Here is a 20,839-nt window from a genome sequence, read left to right on the forward strand (position 1 = left end):
AAGTCATTCAGAGCCAGGGGTTGTGATGGTCCCCTCTGTGTCCACTGTCCCCAGCACAGGGTCTAGCACACCACAGTGGGTAGCAAATGCTATTTAAATGAGATGGGATGAAATTCCCTTCCTTCACTTTCTTCACCTCAAGGTAAGGACCATGTTCCTGTTTCCGTCATTCCCTGTCCTTCTCCTGTCTGTGGTGACAGCTTCCTGCTCCGAAACAAGAGCCTGTGAGGATACCCAGAAGACCTGCTCCGTGATTACCTGTGGCATCCCCGTCACCAATGGCACCCCAGGCAGAGATGGGCGAGATGGACCCAAGGGGGAAAAGGGAGAGCCAGGTCTGGGACAGGTTTCTGTGGCTTCCTAAATCTCCACCCCCAGCAGGTGTTCAAGCAAATCTGTGCTTGAGCCTGCCACAAAGGGTTAAAGCACAGACTTGGGGAGGCTCCCCTTTCATCAGGACCCACGATACACTCAGAACAATCCCTGTAAAATGCCATTGCCTCCAAAACAAAGCTGCTCGCTGACTCTTCGGGATCCCATATTTCCACACAGGAACTGGGGGTGTGTGGTTGTCCCTTCAGAGGGGTGTCCCACCTGTTTAGGGAGCTGGCCTTGGTGCAGGCCTTCCACTAGGTTGCAAGAGAGTCTTTCTTCTTTGGGTCAGATCACGGGCTCACTGGCTGTTCCGGGGTTGAACATGAATGTAGTATTGAGCTTTTGGGAAAGAAAAAAAAAAGAGTGACAGCCACTGGGTCATCTTCTCTTTGTCTTGCAACAGGTCAAGGGCTCAGAGGTTTGCAGGGCCCTCCTGGGAAGATGGGGCCCCCAGGAAACACAGGGGCTACTGGAATTCCAGGACCAAGGGGCCAAAAAGGAGATCGTGGGGACAATTCAGGTAAGGGGCACACGTCAGCATGTGTGGCCTGGGGGTCCCGGGCCTGGGGAGCTGGAGGGCCAGCTGGGAGGTCCCCTTTTCCTTCTTCTCCTGCTGCCTCATGGGAAGATGCCCCACTTTGCATCCAGGTCCAGCACCCCCAGCCCTCTCAGCTTTACTTGGGGCCTGAGGAGACTCCCATAGGTGCCCAGGTGCAGACATTCAAGCCATGTAGGGCCATTCCCTCATCAGACCCCTTAGCAGATGGACCCTGGCTTTTCTTCAGTGGAAACAGTCCAGTGTGCACCTCCGGGGTGCCAGGGAGGAAATAGGCCCTTTAGGGTGTTAGGTTTATGTCCATTGTCACAAGAGTGGCACGAAAATGTTCTGCCTCTTAGGACCCCTGGCTGATGGGGAACATCACAGCAACTTAGTTCAGAGTAAAATAGAGAAAATTCAGTAAAAACGAAAGAGCAATGACAACCCACTTATTCATATTTGTCTATCAGCCTGTCAAAACAATAAAGGGATTAAAAATGTATCTGGAATGAGAAATGAGAAAGAATTACAAAGAAAAATTTTCAAAAAGGAGGGTAATGAGTTGAGTATTTTCTTATGAATTCTTACAATATGACAATATGCAAGCCGTATGTGGAGACAGGGGTCCAGGCCTGAAGTTCCAGGTAGTGAAGGGATGCGGAGGTATAGCTGGGAAGGAGGAATGTAGTCATTTTCCCCTTTTTATTTCTTTTGCTTTCTTATTTTCCTGGAATAAGCGTTCTTCTTAGTAAGCCACTTTGTTTTTTTCAAAATGCTCCGCTCTCCAAATTAAGGTCTTCTCCATAAATACCCTCTCCCTATTGCTTCGCAGTTGCTGAGGCTAAGCTGGCCAAATTAGAGAGAGAGCTACAGAGCCTGAGATCAGAACTGGACCACATGAAGAAGCGTGAGCTTTCTCTCTGCCTGTAATGTGTTCTTGGCTCTCACTCTTCTTCAGTGCACTCTAGGTTTGGAGGAGGTGGGAGGGGAACTAATTCATGAACACTTGTCCTACACCAGGGCCTGTGCTGGGTGGCATTTTCCCATAAGATGGCTTCATTCAATCCTCTCAGCAACCTCAGTTGTGGTTGTTGAACTTGCTTTATTGACAGGTGAGGAAACCGAGGTGCAGGAAGTGTTGGTGACTCATTTGATGTCACACAGCCTGGAAGTGGCAGGGGAAGGGTTGGATGGAGATCTGTTGTCTCCAAAGTCTGTGCTCCTTCCTTGTCATCTACTGTGCTCCTTCCTTGTCATCTACTGTGCTCTGATGTCTGTCCCTGCGTCTTCCTTATCCTGGTGCCCAAGCCTGCAGTGAGGCCCAAGACTGTCTCCCTATGTCTACCTGTGTTGGGGCAGGTTTTAGCAGATGCTTTTTCAAGATGGGATATCCCAGGGGAGTCTGGATTGTCTGCAGGCGTCTGGATGCCCCTTCCCAGGCTCTGCAGCTGAGGCTTACTTCCTGACCAGGCTCTGGCCTGAGCTACTTGGCATAGGGTGATTTTTCAGAGGTCTCACTTCCCAGGGAACTCAGACTACTTGCCTACTGTCCTTGGCTGGGCTCCAAACCCAGCCAGCCTCACTCGCCATTTGTGGTTTCAGTGCAAGCCTTCTCCTTGGGGAAAATGTCTGGGAAGAAGCTCTTTGTGACCAACGGTGAGCGGATGCCTTTCTCCAAAGTGAAGGCTCTGTGTGCTGGGCTCCAGGCCACAGTGGCTGCCCCCAAGAATGCCGAGGAGAATGAGGCCATCCAGAATGTGGCCAAAGGCACTGCCTTCCTGGGCATCACAGATGAGGCAACTGAAGGCCAGTTCATGTACGTGACGGGCGGGAGGCTGACTTACAGCAACTGGAAGAAGGATGAGCCAAATGACCACGGCTCAGGGGAGGACTGCGTAATTCTGAACAATGGGCTCTGGAATGACATCTCCTGTGCATTCTCCTTCATCGCCGTCTGTGAGTTTCCTGCCTGAAGAGGCGTGTTCCTCGGCCCCCTCCTTGGCTCCCTGCTGAACTCTCTGCTGCTTTGGTAGAGAATTCAATGCTGGTTTTCTTCTGCCCTGTGTTGAGTCCTTCCTTCACGTGGATGGGAGGAAAATGAAGGGGATATATTTGACTGTGGGGTGAGGACAGAAGAAGAGGCTGGCTGTGGGGCACAAGGGTTCTGGTTCAGCACATGGCAAAGGACACCACCATCCCACTAGGAGCACAGCGCTGGGTCGGAGTCCACCCTGGAAAGGGCCACGTCTGACCCTCTCATTTCATGGTGAAGACACTGAAGCCCACCAGAAGGACCCAGTGGGGCCACACCTGGGTCAGAGTAGGCTGTAGATCCCAGCCACTGAGAGATCTTATTCCTTTTCTCCATGAGTTGCCACTACTGAATGCCTAAACTCCTTCCATGGCGAGCCCAGACCTCTCTAGGACACAGGTATTGTTTCTAGTTGTTCATGAGCTGCGCCAGACAACCTCTCACTACCTGACTGTAACACCTGGCAGTCTCCTGCCTGGGCAACAGTTGTTAGCCCTAGGAATCCTTTCATCTTGCCCATGTAGCCGTGGCCACCCTTTAGTCACTAGGGTGACCTTAAGGCCAAAGAACAGCTTTTCCTCCTGCATCATTTTAGGAGGCTGACTCGATATTGAGGTGTGTCAGCTGCGTGTGAGGAGGCAAATTGTCATGCAGGGTGTGCCCTTCTCCGCATGCCTCATGAGTCTCATAAGTCTCAGCCCCAACCCCTACTCCAGTCCCCCACCTGCCCAGCAGCCCCTCCTTTCCCTGTAACACCCTCTTCCCATTATAGGTCAATGGGCCCATTGTCAGTACAGACAAGCGGAAAATTACCCCAAAGCTGAGTTTCATACCCTACGGGTTAAATTACGCGGCTCCAGCTGGCCAGCAAATGCAATCCACTTTCGGAGCAGGCTTCTGATGCCATTGAGGCCCACAGTTCTGCTCATGACCATGGCTGTTTTTCAGCTATCTCAGGGTGGGTGGCTCTGAGATGACATAGAGCCCGTGCAGCAAACTAAGGGAAGGGAATGGATTCCAGCACCTGCCGTATGCCATTCACACAATGAGATGGGAAAATATTTCATAAAAAGGCTAAGGGCCACTTTAACTCTGTGAAAAGCTTTAGTTAATCTTAGTTTTCTATTTTACTTCTCTTTGTATCTGAACTACCGGGAAAATCAACACGTGGTTGGTAAGTGCTTGATGAATATTTATCAAATGGATGCATCAAAAAATTACACAGGGACGCATGGGTGGGATCTCAGGGACTGAATATCAAGCACGCTTTCTCTCAGGTGTCCTTCTTCTGCGGGACTATCCGGGCAGGGCTGGGACGTGCCAAGGGCATCGGGACCATCAGGATGAGCGTGGCAGGACCTGTGTGCTTGGCCTCTGGCCTACATAGACGGCCATATCACTGAATTTTCAATTCCAAAAAACCCTTCTATAGGCGCCAAAATTGGGGTCAATGAGAGGAGTATTTTTGTGATGTACAGCAAAATAATTAACTGCTTCCAATGCAATCCACGCTGCTTACCGAGGGAACAGGAAACTGGTTAAGCTTTAGAAGCACATATGAATCCATAGTGTATGGCAAACAGAGAAAGGAAGGACCAGAAACTTTTTAGAGGGAGAAAAGACACACGTATACAGTGACCCAGAACAAAAGAATGACCAGAACCAAGCATGAATGTTACACCTGAATGTTCTCACAGCCTAGATGAAAATGAGAAAACTGGCCGGTGATGGTTACATCGTCCTTCCTATGTTATGCTAAGGAGGGCTGTCGTGGTCAGTGCTGAGATGAATGCCTCCTTTTCCACACTGTGCATAAAGAACAATATCTTCAGCCGTGAAACTGTAGAACATGCAGTTATGTACTTCACATAGGGGTGAAGTACATAACTGGTTGTTATGGTTTTCCATCATGCAATGATTGCCCCTCAGTCAGGGAAATGCAAGAAATCTTGTAGGGCAAGCTCCAATTCTTCCATCCCCCTTTCAGACTGCTTCTCTTAGTTCCTTCTACAGGGCTCTTTTCCTCCTATCTCTCTCAATGACTACAGCCTCACGTTCCTGCTCTAAGAGCTTTTTATGCCACCAATGCCCTGTCCTCCTTCTCCCCAGCTCATAAGCCTCCTCCCCTGCCCCCGACACTTTGAGGTTCCTTGCTAATTCTCTCTTCTCTTGGCTCACCTGGCAGGGCATAAAGCCTCCTATTTCTATTTGATGTAAGGAAGATTGTCATGGTCAGTGCTTCTGGATGGGTCGGGCTTTGTTCTCTCCCTGATCCAGCACCTAACCATCTCTTTTGAGCTCCTCTCTCTAAATGTATCTGCTGCCACACTATTCTTCCTTTAGCCTGGAATTGAGACAGACTGCCTCTCTGTATTCATTTCTTAGTTCTTATCTGCAAGCAATGGGAGCCTGGTGTGTATTAGCTGGGGAGAAGGTGGAGTTAATCTAAAGATATGGGATTCTCTTTCTGCAAGAAAGATGCCAAGAAAAACAGTTTTTAAGAAAGATACAGGATTCTCATGAAAGTCCAAAGATAGAAACTTCAGTTCATCCAGGCCTTCCAGGACCTGGGACAAGAGGAAAATTTTGGATTTAAGATGACCCTCCAAACAGTCTCCCTCCCTCCTACCCATCCTTCCTTCCTCCTTCCCTCTCTTCCTTCCTCCCTCCCTCCTTCCCTTCCTTCCTTCCTTTCTCCCTCCCTTCCTCCCTTCCTTTCTTACTCCCTTCCTCCCTTCCCGACTTCTCTCCTTCCCTTCTCTCTCCCTCTTTCTCTGTCTGAAGGGCTGAGGACAGGCAGTTTCCTTTACTAAGGAACAGACAATGATTGACATCTCTTGCACAGGGAACCCAGTGAAGCCACACACTCCAAGGACAGGCCTGAGGCACCCCAGGCAGATCATTCCCCTGAGACTGCAGCAGTGGGGATGACTGTGAGCAACTTCTTGAGCCCTGCCATTTGTTCGAATGGGGTAGATGTCTCTGCCATTCATTTCTCACATTGGTTTTTGGACCACGGAGCTGAAAGACATCTCCTAGCTGCAGTCTTCCTTTGCTGCCTCTTGCATGGAGTAAGAACCTGAAGGCCATGCTCAGAGCATTCCTGGAAGGGAAGCTGGTGTTCAGAACTCTGTGCAGCCTGGGCTCTGGCTCTGGGCCATGCCCAGGGGAGAAGAAGGCCTGGGTCTCTGTGCACTATGTTAGGGCTGAAGGAGAGATGGCTTGGTGGGTGGGAAGTTCAGATTTTCAGAGCGGGAGACAGGGGTTTCAGGTTAGCTCCCTGACTAATATACTGAGTGGCATGTTGGTTTCCTGGGCCTCAATTTCCCTATCTATAAATAGGTCACTAAAGATTTCTTTCTTCTAAAACTTAATGAATCAATTGTCACACAGAAGTCCAGACTGTAGGAGCCAATTCAGGAGCAAACTGGCAGAAACTGAGTTTGTGTGTGTGTGTTATTTTGTAGAGATGAGGTTTCACCATGTTGTCCAGGCTGGTCTCGAACTCCTGAGCCCAGGAGATCTCCCCACCTAGGCCTCCCAAAGTGGTGAGATTACAGGTATGAGCCACTGTGCCCGGCCCTGTTTTCAGTTTTTGTTTCCTGGCAGTTCTGTCCAAAGTAACTGTGGGCTAAATATTTATCAGCTATTTCTGAATTCTACAGAAGACAGTCTGGGTAAATTAGAATGACAAATATGCCTTGGACTCAAGATGGGAACTTCGGATTTAAATTATGTCTGCAGAAGCAGAGGCACAGCAAGTATAATCACAATTTCCCTCCTGTGTCTGAATGAAAACAGCTACCAAAGCCTGTGACACTCGAGGCCCAGGCTCCTGCCTGGGTCTGAATCCAGGAATTGTAGGGCCTTGTGCCTGCAGGACACTGTTTCCTCGGAGTCCTACAGCTCTGCTGCTTCACTTTAGCCATGTCCAAGCCAGAAGATGGGGACTTGGGGTACCAGCTGAGGGCCCAGTGTTCACATCTTTCAAATCTTCTTCCTGCTGGTGCCAGCCAGCTTCCCTTCTCTGTGGCTGTCAGAGGGGGACCAGTGCCAGGGGTCACAGTCAGTCCCTGGACTTGCCCTCTGTGTCACAGCAGAGCCTCTGACCTGGAAGGCTGTTTGCTTGTCATTATGTAACTGGTCTGTGCTTTTGAGCCTGCCAAAGCTCAGGGTTTTTCCATTAACTGAAAAGGGATTGGATGTTATCAGAGGGCCTGGGCTGGAGATGCCGGGAAGTGGATTTTGTAAAGCGATGTCCTGGTAACCCTGAGTGGCTGATGGGCTGCTGGGAAGAGGGGAGGAGATCAGGGCAGTGGGCCGTCTGGGAAAGGGTGCTCACAACCCTGGTGGCCACTGTGTGAGGAGTAGACAGTGTCCCCAACTGTGAACCTGTGGTTTGTCCAGCAAACACAGGTGCATGTTTCAAAGAAGCTGGGGGCAAGCAGCCATTCATTAACCAAGCAGATGCCTTGGGTGAGGCTAGCCATTGCCAACCCACAGCCCAGCCTGCCTTGCCCTGGCTTGTGCTTGTGCCACCTTGTACCTCTCTTCTGAGTGGTGACCAGCAGAATTGACTGGAATGCTTGACAAAATCATAGGCTCTTGGCCTCATTCTGAACCCAGTGAGTGAAAACCTCAGAAATCTGTCATCTTCATCAGTTCCTCAGGTGAACCGGATGTTTGGCCAGTTTCGAAACCACTGCCCCAAGAAATACAGACACCACAGTGGCTTTCTGCCTGCCTCTCACCATGCAGGGCAGCCCTGGAGCCTGGAAGCCAGCATTTTCCCATTCCCGATAGGCCCCTCATGAGGTGAAGGGAGTGCTGCTTAACTGTATAGTGTCAGACCCCAAATAATCTCCCTCAACGGACCAGTGCTCCACTAGTGAAAACCAACTGCAGACCTAAACCTTCCCTATTTCCAAGGTCTCACTGCTTCCTGTGGCTTTAGGGAGGAGGTCTGCAGTTGGGACAGCTCTGAGGAGCTTCAGAGCACGTGAGGCACTGGATGCGTGAGACCTTGAAGGGGGAATTGTGTGCACATGGGCTTGGGGCTGTTTGTGTGTATTGTTGTGCATGTGTAAGTATGTGTTGAGTGCCTGTATGGAAACCAGCAACCCAGTATGGAAACCAAAACCCAGTGCTTGAGGTTCTCAGCATCCTGCCACTGGGGGGCTCAGCCCCTACCTCCCCAGCCTGTCTCCAGGTCTACCTCTGCATACTCCCCACTGAAGAATATTGGCTCAAGCTGACCCCAGAGATTCTGGGTGAGGAGTTGGGGTGCTTGGTCATAGACAACATGTCCTCTGTAAGGGGTCCTAAGCTGTGTTCTAGGACACCGGGGGGTCCACAGAGATTGAGCACTAATATGATCCTCTTCCCCTGCCAGGCCTTGGATTGTATGTCACCACTCCTCCCACCACCCAAGTCCCTGCCTGACCACTGAAGCTAAGGTTGCTCCAACCCCAGTCACCATTACAACACTCCATTTTATTTTCTTCTAAGAGTTATGGTTATCTGATATCATCTTGGCCATCTGCTCAAGTTATGTCAGTGTTGCAAAGTCATTAAGAATAAGGAATCTAGCCGGGGTCAGTGGCTCACGCCTGTTACCCCAGCACTTTGGGAGGCCAAGGCGGGCAGATCATCTGAGCTCAGGAGTTCAAGACCAGCCTGGGCAACATGGCCAAACCCCACCTCTACTAAAAATACAAGAAATTAGGTGGGCTTGGTGGTGCATAACTGTAATCCCACCTACTCAGGAGGCTGAGGCAGGAGGATTATTTAAGCCCAGGAAGAGGAGGTTGCAGTGAGCAGAGATCGTGCCACTGTGCCTCAGTCAGGGCAATGGAGTGAGACTGTGTCTCAAAAACAAACAAACAAACAAATAGTGAGGATTCTGGAGTCAGACTGCCTGGATTCAAATCCTGGTTCTACCAGTTTGCACCTGTGTGACCCTGGGCAAGTCACATAATACACTCTCTGTGTGTTAGTTCCCTTCTTGGTAAAATTGGGATCATGACAGTGTCCACCTCAGACGGTTGTTGAAGGAATAGATGAACTGATATAAGCAAGGCAATTAGGACAGCACTGGCCCGCAATAAATGCCATGCAAACATTAGTCCCTACTGTTGCGATTAGTACAAGACCATATCACTCACCTATGCAGTCCCAGTGCCTTGAAAAGGGCTGGGAACCACATACACAATCAATAACTGTTGAGTGAATAAGTGAATGAATAATAAATGAATGAATCTGAGTCCTCCACCAAAATGTGTGACCCAATTCCCTTCTCTGGAGCTTAACTCAGCTCTAAGCTGGATCCAAGAGAGAAACAGCAAAACTCATTTTGGAATACGGTTACGGGCACAGCCTCTTGTCTCTGATAATTGAGTATCCCCGGCACAGCCTCTTGTCTCTGATAATTGAGTATCCCTGGCCCCAGCAACAGTGGCCATGTGCAGCTGGTGCTGTGGCCTCGTGCTGCCCCCTGCTGGTTGCCTCCAAGACAAGGCCAGCAAACCCAGAGAGACTCAAGCCCAGCCAGGTGAGTGGTGGGATCACATGAGCACCTTGTTTGCAACTTTGGATGCTCCCGCTTTCCTCCTCTCCACGATTGCCCTGGTTGCTTTGCTCACTAGGGTTGTGTCCCCAACCTGCAGGGCCAGGGCCAGACGCACGCTCCTACTGCGTGACCGCAGGTCTTCAGCATGCTGGATCCCGACAGCCCTCAGTGCACAGGAAGCCCCGGGGACTGGCGGGATGCTCTGCTCCTTGTTTATCCATGTCTCCTTTCCAAGCCTAGAATGTGATCTCTTTAGGGCAGGACCCACAGGCCACCCCCACATTCTCCTTGCCTGCCCCTCCACAGGTCTCTGTGTCCGAGGCAATTTCAGAATCCCCTCAAGACAGGACTTTGCTGCTGCTCTTGCCCGAGCCCTGTCGGGGCTATCCAGCTGTGGGCTCCTCTCTGGGTTCCCTTTGCGGACTTTTTGGGTATTTCTCTCAAATGCAGTCACTTTTTTCTTTCCTCAGCATCAGCAGGGAAAGAATCTGGACTTTTCTCTGAATCAGGTTCTTTTGGAGAACACTACTAAGTATTTGCTTATGATTTTCGTGTGATGACCTCACATATTTCAAAAGGACAAAGGGGTTCAGGCTGGGAACCTGTAACTCAGGACAGTTTAGGGACTCTGCCTGGGACCCATTAGGCCACCAGCAGAGGGTCTGGTGCACAGAGGGATGGTGGGGATCTCCTAGGGGGTCTCAAATGGAAATGACATTGTTGTTCCACCAGCTTCAACACTGTCCTTGCTTCTTGTTCTTGGATTTCCTGGGAAGCCAGCTGGCGGAAGCACAGGATTCTTGCAGAAGTCACAGAAGGTGCCTTCACTGGGCGCATGATGAAGCTCGGGGCAACCCCCTTGTTGGGTTCCCTCTGGACCTGCAGGGCAGTGCCCTCTTAAGCCAAGGATGACAAACATTAGCACACATACTGACCCTCTCCTCCCCCTTATCTGTGCCAGATGCAACTAATCAATGATCTCCTGCACAGCCTGGAAAAGACCCTGAAAGCCATTTAACCCCACAGTCATTACCAAGGGATGTGAGATGGTGTGGGGAAAAGGACTCATTGTCCAGCCCTCCAGCCCTGCCCAGAGCTCCTGATGTGTCCAGCTTCCTATCCCCATGAGAATCTATGGCCTTGACAATTACAGAAGTACCACCAGAAGCCATATGCTGAATTTCATGTGAGACCCTTTTCCCCAGTGAGAGCATCCTCTGGAGACCTCACCTTGCCCAGCAGTGCTGACCCTTTCCTGTGCTGTCTGCAAGCAGTTCCTGGGTGGTCATCTCTCCTACACTGATGGAGTCTGGTTCCCAAGCACCCCAAGGGCAGGAATCAGAAAAGGTCATGAATATTTTGGATTCACTATGTGAAAAGGGTCTGGGGAGTCCAGAGGTAGAAGCTCCCAACCATGGCTGAGATGGAGAAGAAGGTGATGAGACATAGTTTAACATCACACTCACTGTTCTATGGTCGTGCTTGCCTAATGCACCAAGGTTATGAGCTAAATTCCACATCAGATAAAAAGCAGTGCCGCTTTCCTCCTCCTTAGCCAGGGAGCTATAAACCACCTGGAGCTTCAGGGCAAGGAGTGTAGAATCCGACCCCAGGCCATGGAGCAAATGCAAGGGAAGGATGGGGAGGGCTGCCAAATTCCCTGAGTTCTTGCTGCTTTCAATTCTGATCAATGCCTAAAAGGAAGTGAATATGTTATCTCAAATTTCTTTTTATCTTTTTCATATCTCTGCTCCTTTCTTATCGCTACTACTCTATGTGTTGGCTTTTTTCTTCTTATACAGATTTATCAACATGTATTTGTCTAATTCAACTCTTAAAAAGTCTAGTTTCTGAGATGATTTGTCATATCTATTCTTGTTTTTTGTTGTTGTTAACACAGGGTCTTGCTCTGTCTTCCAGGCTGAAATGTGGTGTCATAATCATGCCTCACTGCAGCCTCGACTTCCTGGGCTCAAGTGATCCTCCTGCCTCAGCCTCACAAGTATCTGGGACTTCAGGTGCATGCCACCACACCTGGCTGACATTTATTTATTTATTTATTTATTTATTTATTTATTGTAGAGACAGGAGCTCTGTATGTTGTCCAGGCTGGTCTTGAACTCCTGACCTCAAGTGATCCTCCCCTCTCAGCCTCCCAAAGTGCTGGGATTACAGGTATGAGCCACCATGCCCAACTTATTTCTATTATTGTTATTTGTTTTATATTTCATTAATTTCACTTTTATATTTATTTGTTTTGTCCTTCCTTTTTTTGTTTTAAAAATTTGTTTTAAAGGCCAGGCGCGGTGGCTCACACCTGTAATCCCAGCATTTTGGGAGGCCGAGGCGGGCGGATCATGAGGTCAGGAGATCGAGACCATCCTGGCTAACACGGTGAAACCCCGTCTCTACTAAAAATACAAAAAATTAGCCGGGCGAGGTGGCAGGCGCCTGTAGTCCCAGCTACTCGGGAGGCTGAGCCAGGAGAATGGCGTGAACCCCGGGGGGCAGAGCCTGCAGTGAGCCGAGAATGCGCCACTGCACTCCAGCCTGGGTGAAAGAGCGAGACTCCGTCTCAAAAAAAAAAAAAAAAATTTGTTTTAAAAAGATGAACATTTAGTTCAACTATTTTCAGTCCATGTTTTTTTGTTTTTAAATTTTTAATAATGAAAGCAAAGTTACTTATTTCCTCCGAGTATAGCTGTAACTCTATCTCATAGATTTAGGGATAGATATTACTGTTTCATTAAGGTTTAAAAATTACTACTAAGATTATGCATTTTTCACATATCAGTACTATTGGCCATTAGTATTTCTTCCCTTATGAATTTCCTCTTCTCACTCTTATGCCATTTTCCTACTTAGATATTCATTATTTTCTTATTGATTTATCTGTTATGTACATTGCAAATACATAACCACTTTTCTTTTACATTGTGTTTTACTTTTCAGTAGAAAAGTTTTACGTATTTCTTATGTAGTCAGGTATATCAATATTATCACTTTGGGTTCCCCTGTCTGATAGCATTCTTAGATAGCTCTTTTTCCTTCCAAGACTACATAAATTGTTACTTATATTTTCTTCTAATTTTAAGTTGTATATGTAATAAAATAATCTGATTTTACACTTCCTCTAAATGTTTAACTATTTAACCCAGAATAATTCATTGGTAAGTCATTGTTTTCCTGTAATTTTGGCATTCTCTCTGTATCATGCATATAGGATACATACATGTATATATACATACTTGAGCCCGTTTTGAGGCTTTCTGTTCTTTTTCATTGTTCTGTCTATTTCTGTGTCATTAATCTACAACTTCAATTATGCTAGTTTTATAAAACCCTCTAACATAGATGGGTCAAGTCCATTCTAATTATCCCATTTTAAGCAATTTTCCTAACCCTTGAGAGTCATTCTTTCATAAGAGCTTTAGAATCACTTCATGAAGTCCTCACACCTTCCTCCACTCCCTCTTTTCTTTCCTGTGAACATTGTATAGGGGTGCAGTAAGTGTCTAGGTTCTCTGCAGGATCCCTATCCCTCTCATCCTCTCTCTGTTCTCTCAGGCCGTCTCTCTAGCTGGGGGCCAAGCATCCCCTTCCTGCCCTGATCCTTCCCTCTGGTCACAGAATGTGTTTGCTTGGCCTGAAGTTGCCATCAGACCTTTCAGCCCTGGCCTGGCCCCAGGCACTTATGCCTCAAATGAAGTATTAAGGGAATTAAAAAATAAATATGTAGAAGCGCTGGCAATGAGGCCGCTCTGCAATTTCCTCAGATCAAAGGGCCTAGAGACATCTTAAAAACACTTTATTCAGCCCTACAAACAGGACTTACATAAGGACCATTCTGCTCAGGCAGGGTGCTCCTAAGTCCCTCTCTGTGGCTCAAAGGTGTTTCAGCCAGGTAGTCTGAGATTGCCTACAGACTCTTAAGTAAATAGAGGGCAAACATGTTAATATTCAAATGTATCCAGGAAGGATGGGCGCTGCAGTAACAACCCCCAAATATCACTCAGAGTGTAAGTCCATTGCCTAGATCCAGGCAACCCCCAAGGGCAGTTGCTTTCCATGCATTTGCTCAGGTTCCAGAATGCTTGATTGTACAACAACTTTATTATTATTGTTATTATTATTGAGACAGGGTCTCACTCTGTCGCCCAAGCTGGAGTGCAGTGGCGCAATCTCGGCCCACTGCAACCTCCACCTCCCGGGTTTAAGTGATTCTCCCGTCTCAGCTTCCCAAGTAGCTGGGATTACAGGCACGTGCCAGCACTCACAACTAATTTTTGCATTTTTAGGAGAGACAGGGTTTTGCCCATGTTGGTCAGGCTGGTCTTGAACTCCTGACCTCAAAGTGATCCACCCGCCTCGGCCTCCCAAAGTGCTGGGATTATAGATGTGAGCCACCTCACCTGGCCTTGTACAAGAACTTTATATCTACCCATCTGTCTATAATCACAGAAGATATGGCAGCAGACGAGAGGGCATTTCGGAAATGTATACCCACTCTTTTCTGCTTCTCCCCAGGAGTGACCCACATCACAGGTTCATGCCTGCCTTCAAAAGTCCTCTCAGTGAAAGATTGGCGAGAAACAGTAAAACCTACCATAAGATGCCAGGCCTGCTGTTAGCCGTAGAGAGGCCTAATAGTCACAGGCAATTGGAGTGGACAGTAACGAAGACTGCTTTGGTCTCTGAGTGGCTTGGTAATTGCACAAAGAGAGGTCTCTTCTCTACTCTCATGGTTAAACTCTTATCATCCATCCATTCATTCGAAATCCACTTGTTGAGTGCCGCTATTGTCCATTGCTAGAACAATCCTGCAGCTTACTCATCTTGTTATGTTAGGGAAGTGCAGGATCATGAGGGCATGACTAGCCATGTCTATCTTCAGCCATGACCCAGCTGTAACACTGACTCCCCCTTTTGTCCCTGCACAGTTTCATCCCTCTGTGCCTTGGTTTTCATATCTGGAAAATGAGGAGGAGGTTTAACTAGATTATCTCTAAGGTTGAGTGGGGAAAGAACATTCCTGGAATCACCAGGCAAGAAGAGGATTGGAGGTAAATCGGAGCTTGGCCAGAGACCCTTTGTTCCAAAGTTCCCTAAGGTTTCAGACAGCTTTAGGATTGTGCAGCTGGTACTCCTCCCATGAGTCAAGAGGCAGTCATGCTGGCAGCGATGGAGACAGATCCTGGGCAGTGCAGGGGTGAGGAAGGGCCTACTGAGTGCAGGGACATGTGGCCTAGCTAGGGAGGCAGACATTCTCTGCCAGGTCACCCTGCCATGCTGTGCAGCTTCCTGGGCTCAGACCTTGAAATAAGAGGCAGCCATGGAGGCTGGGAGCCTCCTTTTATCCCTGGGCTCCAGCCTGAACTGGCTAGAGGAATCTGGGGTTCAGGAAGAGGTGCTGAATAGGGATATACCTGCAGGGAAGCCACCAGCCTGCAGAAGGAATTTAAAGTAGAGGACAGGATGAGCTCATCTCTGGAGTGAGTGTAAGAAGAGAAGACAGCTGAGAGCTGAGACTTCAGCACTGCACCATTAAGTGGTCAAGGAGAGAAAGAGGGACAAGCTAAAAAGACTAATAACGGGCCGGGGGTGGTGTTCTATGCCTGTAATCCCAGCACTTTGGGAGGCCAAGGCAGGCAGATCACTTGAGCCCAGGAGTTCAAGACCAGCCTAAGCAACATGGCAAAACATCATCTCTACCAAAAACACAAAAAATTAGCTGGGCATGGTGGCTCATGCCTTTGGTCTCAGCTACTTGGGAGGCAGAGGTTGCAGTGAGCCCAGATCGCACCACTGCACTCCAATCTCGGTGACAGAGTGAGACCCAGTCTCAAAAAAAAAAAAAAAAAAAAGAGTCAGAGTAGGCAAAAGTGGTATCTGTGAAGTTGGGAGGAGGAAGTGCTTGAAAGAGGAGGGAGAGATCCGCAGGGTCAAATGCAGCTGACGGTTTGAGAAAAGGGGCTGAAAAGGAGTCTTCAGGTTTGGGGACAGGAAGGTCATTGGAGACCCACTTTTATCCCTTATAGGGAAAGCAGGCTGGCCCCTTCTTCCCCTGAAAGGAGTTTTAGTGTGAAGGAAGCCTCACATTTCACTCTGTGGTGTCCTGCAGCAGCCCTACCTTTTGGCCACGTTCTGTAGAGAAGTCCTCCCCGGCACAGACGGTCACCTTTTTATTAGGATATTGGCAGCACGAGGATCTAAGCCTTGACTTCCTGGCCAAACTCCTGGGCCAAGCACTGCCCCACCCACCCCAGTTGGCTCAGAACTCGCAGACCACAAGACGCTTTTCTCCACAAGCCCTGTCATTCCACTTGCCATTGGTGAAGATCTCCACACAGTCCTCTGACCCGCCGTCATCGTTGGGCTCCCCTGGGGCCCAGTTGGAATAGACCAGGGACTCTCCTGTGGGGTAGGTGAACTTGCCCTCTGTCTTGGAGTCAGTCATGCCCAGGAAAGCAGCCTCATTCTGAGCTATGACCAGCTGTTGCAAAGCGGCATTCTCAGCGGCAGAGCGTGGAGAGGCCAACTGCCCACCAGCCTGTGTGCACACCAGCTGTGCCTCTGTAAACGGTTTGACAAAGCCTGCTGTCTTGAAAATCTTCTCCCCAACACTTTGGCCATTTGGGAAGAGCTCAACTAGGAGAAGAAGAGAGTCAGGTTGGGGTTGTGGCATCACCTGGCTAAAGCTCAGGGGCTCTGAGACCTCTGTGCTCCAACCTGAGCCTCTCAGACCTCCCAAACAGGTGCCACATCAGGATGCCAGAGAGAATGCAAGACAGATTGTTCCAGAACAGCCCCTGTCCCATGACCTACCCTGTGAGGTGACACCATGATTCCCCACTTACAGATGAGAGCACTGGAGTTTAGAGAAGCTGAGAGGCTCAAAGTCACACAAGCAGCAAACGTGAAGTTAGGGATTCAACCTCACTCAGTCTGACACCAAAGCTCAGACGTGCTCTTTCTATTTTGGCACATGCTATACACCAGAATCGATTTCTCAATTACTATGTAGAAATGAACAATTTTTCCCAAGTTGATCACAGTGTAGACCAGTCCAGTTTCTGAGAGTACAGAAAACACCTGCAATGAGCTCACTGTCACCCTGTACAACAGTAGGGGATGTGGGGTTGTCAGAGAGGGTCTGTGCTGTGTGATGAGGTGATGAAAGGGGAGAGACAGGAGGAGGAGAGGACATCTGAAAGCTGCCAGATGCTAATCTCTGCTCTGGGTCTGGCCTCATGTCGGCCTCTTAGTATGCACATGGGTGATGCCCCAGCCAGTCAGCCTGCCTGGGAGGTGCTGAGGGAGTGGAGGAGGGCATCTGAAGGGCATGTGTGAGTGAGGCACAGGGGAGTGGTGTTAGTGCTGGAGACAGCCCTGAGTGGGAACTGGAAGACCAGGCATTCACATCCACCCTGGCAATGGCTGTTGCATGGGCAGGGAAAGTCACTTCCCTTTTCAGGGTTTCCATTTCCTCATCTCTAAAATGAGGGCTCACTTCACAAAAGCATTGCCTGTGTGACATGTCAAGTATCTCTTTTTAGTCTGTCTTTGTGGCTCTTGGGCCCATGCACGGAAATCTTCCGCAAAGGACACTGGAAGCTCCAGAGAAGGCTGTGCCCCTGTCTTTGTTGGGCTGCTCAGAATGCAGGCTGCACCCTGACTCATCATCCTTAAGATTCTCCATGGGCTCAGGGTGGCACCCAGAGCATCCCTGAACAAAGTCAGCATAAGAGTTCATGTACCATTACTAGGTTTATGTGCCATGCACATATGTGGGCATGCCTTTGAATATATGTGCATATATCCAAAGGTACATGAAAGTATGTAAGGTTCATCTGGATGTGTGTGCATATTTGTGTGTGCTATATAGACAACATATGAGCTCATGTATGTAGATGGAGGTGGAATTAGTTTTATGGTGTTTAAGTGCACACACATGCGGTGGGTGCATATGGACATGTTCCTCTGTGTGTTTCTGTCACTGTGCCTCTGGGTGAATTAGGGCATATGCAGAAAGAGATATATATCAAATGCTTGAAACTCTCATCTCAGAGCTTGGGTACTTAGAAGCCAAACCTATGTTGCACCCAGTCAGCCCCTTTATGCTCTACTACTTTGGAAAACTTTTATTTTTTATTTTTTGCCTCAGTGAGATTCGCCTGAACTCAAAGCTGATGTCAGGAAGGGCAGAAGAGAGTAGGGGCAGTCGGGCACTGATGTGGAGATTCAAAAAGGCATCTGGCCCTCTAGTGTGTGCCCCTGAGGCCTCTGACTCTTCAGGATTCCAGGGTTAGGGCAAACTCTCTGCTCTAAAATGCCTCCAGAGCTGCAGGGAGAGCCCAGCAGTTGCTGGGGCCCAGAAGCAGCCTGCCCCCTATTTGAACCAAGAGCACACCTAAGGTGAGATATCTGATGGCCACATACCAAGGTCAGGCTCCCACCTGCCTTGTACCCCCAGAGCAGAACCCCAGTCCTAGCTCCCAGAACTGTATCTGGTTTCTGGGCTGCCTTGGGATGTGCAGCAGCATCACTGGGCACTCCCATACCTGGCCCCTCTGAGGTAAAAAAATGCAGCCCATGTTGGGTAGCCCCTTGTCTATCAGAGGGACCAGCACAAGGTAGGCAGGAGAGAGGCTCTACTGAATTGCACTGGACTCAGGACAACAGTTTGTCTCAGGGCACAGGTGGAATTGAGGTTGGTGGGTAGTTCAGGAGCCTGATGGCCTTTACTATGCTACTGCTAGCCTGGTGAGCTGGTGATAGGGGCCACGTCCTCCTCCTTTGCCCCCTTGGATCTACTTTCAGCTCCAGGAGCAGGTGGCTGCCCTGTTCTAGCCCCATCCCAGCCTGAGCCCTACCCCCTGCCACAGTCCCGGGTCCAGCCCTACACAGGTCCCAGCTCATTCCCATCCTAGACCCAGGGCAGGCTCTGCCTCAGGCCCAGCCAGAGGTCTAGCCCCAGCCAAAGGCCAAATCAAGGTCGAGATCTAGTGTGGGGCCCAATGCCAGTGCTGGGCCCAGGTTCAGATCCAGGAACTCACCTTTCTTATACTGAGAGAAAGCAGCCTGGAGGTGCTGTACTTGTACCTGTAAGGCCTCAACCTGCTGCCTCAGAGAAGCAACATCTAGAGGGGAGAAAATGGCCAAGAAAAGACTTGTCCAGAGAGCGAAGGAAGAGCTCAGAGTCTGAGCCCCAAAGGAAGGGTGTCTAGTTGCAGGCACATATTGTGGGGCTGACCCACAGCAAGCCCACATCTGCTGACACAGCTGGCCTCTGCTGTGCAAGGATGTCTTATGGTTCTGCTATGGACAAATTGCTCCCTGTACCTCACTGACACTGAACCAGATGACATTGTGACTTTAAAGTCTTGGAATATAATGGCATCTCCACTGGGTGGGTGGGGGTTGCTGGGCAGGAATACACACTCATGTGTTTTCTATTCACTGGGTTTTTAATGCCCAAAACTGTCCTATGAATTGGGAAGGCAGTTGTAGTTTTCCCGATAGTCAGATGGAGAAGCTGCCCAGGTTGCTTTCCCATGAGTACTAAGTGGCTAAGACCAGAGCCCAGTGCTCCTGCCTTCCAGCCTGTCCACCTTTCCTGAGTTCCGCCCACCAGCTGCCATTAATAGGGCACACATCCCAGAGCCCCTCCTCTGGGATGGGGAGGGCTTCCTCTCTGCCCACCCATGCCCCAGCGGGGCTTCCCTGGGCCAGGAGCTGCTGCCTTACCTGGAAGCCCACTTTCTCCCTTTGCTCCTTTGTCTCCAGGGACGCCTTTGTCCCCTTTCAATCCTGGGGGTCCTCTGGCACCTGGACTTCCCTGAGGACCCACGGCTCCAGCAGACCCTGGGGTGAAAGAAGAACTGGGTGAGCTATGTACCCATTTCTTTTTTAGCATTTTTACCTTCCAGTACATGGATTAACTATCCTTATTGCCCAGAAATAGATAGACGGTCTCCAGTACCCAGCCATGCAGCTCTCTGTACACTGACTGTCCCTGTCACCCAGCAATCAACCCCACTGTGTAAAACTGTCCTGCCACCCAACAACTAACCTTCCCTGTATACAGACTTCTCGGTTGGTTAGCACCCCACTCTCCCTAGATAGGAAAGGTCCCCAGAGCCCCCTCATGCACCCTTCTTGGATATAGATTCTCCCTGTGTTCCAGCAATGCCACCTCTGCCTTTGTGGGTGGTGGGGGAGGGGGGTAGACATTCACAGCTCCAAGCAGACACAGGAGAACTGGACCCAGCCCAGCCCAGCTCTTTCCACTGCTCACCTGCTGCCCCTGCGTTTCCAGGGGCTCCACGCTCACCAGGGATGCCTCGCTCTCCCTTAGGGCCTGCGGGGCCTCTTGCCCCTGCCGAGCCCTGCATGCCTGGGGCACCTACTTCTCCTGAGGAAGGAGCACACAGGAACAAACACAGCTAAGAGTGTGTTCAGCAGGTGCGGTTTTGTTAGCAATGGAGCTTTTTGCCCACAACTTTAGGGTCAGAGAGAGAAGTGGGGAGACTCTCCTAGCTTTCTGGGGCTCCTCTGTGGAGGGTGAGAGGAAAATATTGCAGTTGTGGGGATTGGGAGGGTGCATGGCAAGGCCTTTGCAGCATCAAGGGTCTGGGCTCTCCCTGGCACTCTGAGCACGCCTCAGGTCACATCATGGACCCTTGTCCTTCCTCCTTTCCCTTCTCAGACCGGCCACAGACCAGCCACCTACCTTTGGGCCCAGCTTCTCCTTTTGGGCCTGGCTTGCCCTGAGGTCCTATGTTTCCCTGCTTCCCCAGGGGACCTTCTCTTCCAGCTGGACCAGGCACACCGGGAGGTCCTGGAGGTCCTGAGGAAAAGCACCAGCCCGGTCAGTAACAATGAACCCTCTTGGCAGGAGGAGTGTGTAGTAAGGTGAGGGTAATAACAGGTCAGGGAGGCAGCATTGTTGTCCTCCCAACAGCAGGCCCCATCTGTCCTGAAATGACCCAGTGCCACCTTCAGACAACCTTCTTCCTGGGATGGGCTCTGTGCGTGCCCACTGGCATATACTCGCAGCTGCACCACCACCCGGAAACACCTGAAATCAACACCCAGTTGCTCACCACTTGGCCCAGTGTCTCCCTTTGGTCCAGGTTCTCCAATGGAGCCATTGTCCCCTTTGGGCCCAACTGGGCCAACTTGTCCAGGCATCCCTGCTTGCCCTGCAGCTCCTGGCAAACCTGTAGCAGCAGAAGAAACGGACAAAGACCTGGCCCTAGACCCAGAAAGGGCCAGCTGCCTGCAGGATCAGCCCCCAGCATTCTTTTTTTTTTTTTTTTTTTTT

General features: G+C 49.8%; 2 protein-coding genes across 2 annotated transcripts in view; one reads left to right on the forward strand and one right to left on the reverse strand.

Annotated features, from left to right (window-relative positions):
* The first annotated feature begins 151 nt into the window (after positions 1-151).
* LOC116463994 (mannose-binding protein A-like) lies at positions 152-3,470 on the forward strand. The gene is made up of 4 exons (XM_032147278.2): positions 152-335; positions 779-895; positions 1,746-1,820; positions 2,516-3,470. The coding sequence occupies exons 1-4, from the start codon at positions 152-154 to the stop codon at positions 2,884-2,886; spliced, it is 747 nt and encodes a 248-aa protein (XP_032003169.1). The 3' UTR covers positions 2,887-3,470.
* A 12,203-nt stretch (positions 3,471-15,673) lies between these two features.
* The window catches only part of LOC116463995 (pulmonary surfactant-associated protein D), an 11,951-nt gene continuing 6,785 nt past the window's right edge, over positions 15,674-20,839 (reverse strand). Inside the window, exons 3-8 of the mRNA XM_032147279.2 lie at positions 20,619-20,735; positions 20,246-20,362; positions 19,811-19,927; positions 19,261-19,377; positions 18,570-18,653; positions 15,674-16,161 (exon numbers count right to left, since the gene is read on the reverse strand). Of these exons, the coding sequence (XP_032003170.1) occupies positions 15,785-16,161; positions 18,570-18,653; positions 19,261-19,377; positions 19,811-19,927; positions 20,246-20,362; positions 20,619-20,735 (929 nt within the window). The 3' untranslated portion in view covers positions 15,674-15,784. The remainder of the gene's footprint in view (positions 16,162-18,569; positions 18,654-19,260; positions 19,378-19,810; positions 19,928-20,245; positions 20,363-20,618; positions 20,736-20,839) is intronic.

This window comes from Hylobates moloch, unplaced genomic scaffold (assembly GCF_009828535.3).
Source record: "Hylobates moloch isolate HMO894 unplaced genomic scaffold, HMol_V3 SCAFFOLD_117, whole genome shotgun sequence".
Classification (NCBI taxonomy): domain Eukaryota; kingdom Metazoa; phylum Chordata; class Mammalia; order Primates; family Hylobatidae; genus Hylobates; species Hylobates moloch.

What these genes read in the sequence shown, in the direction of transcription:
- LOC116463994 (XM_032147278.2), top strand. Translation starts at nt 152, where the DNA reads ATGTTCCTGTTTCCGTCATTCCCTGTCCTTCTCCTGTCTGTGGTGACA. An exon ending in GGGGGAAAAGGGAGAGCCAG is followed by an intron (nt 336 to 778) that starts GTCTGGGACAGG and finishes GTCTTGCAACAG; the next exon opens with GTCAAGGGCTCAGAGGTTTG. An exon ending in ACTGGACCACATGAAGAAGC is followed by an intron (nt 1,821 to 2,515) that starts GTGAGCTTTCTC and finishes TTGTGGTTTCAG; the next exon opens with TGCAAGCCTTCTCCTTGGGG.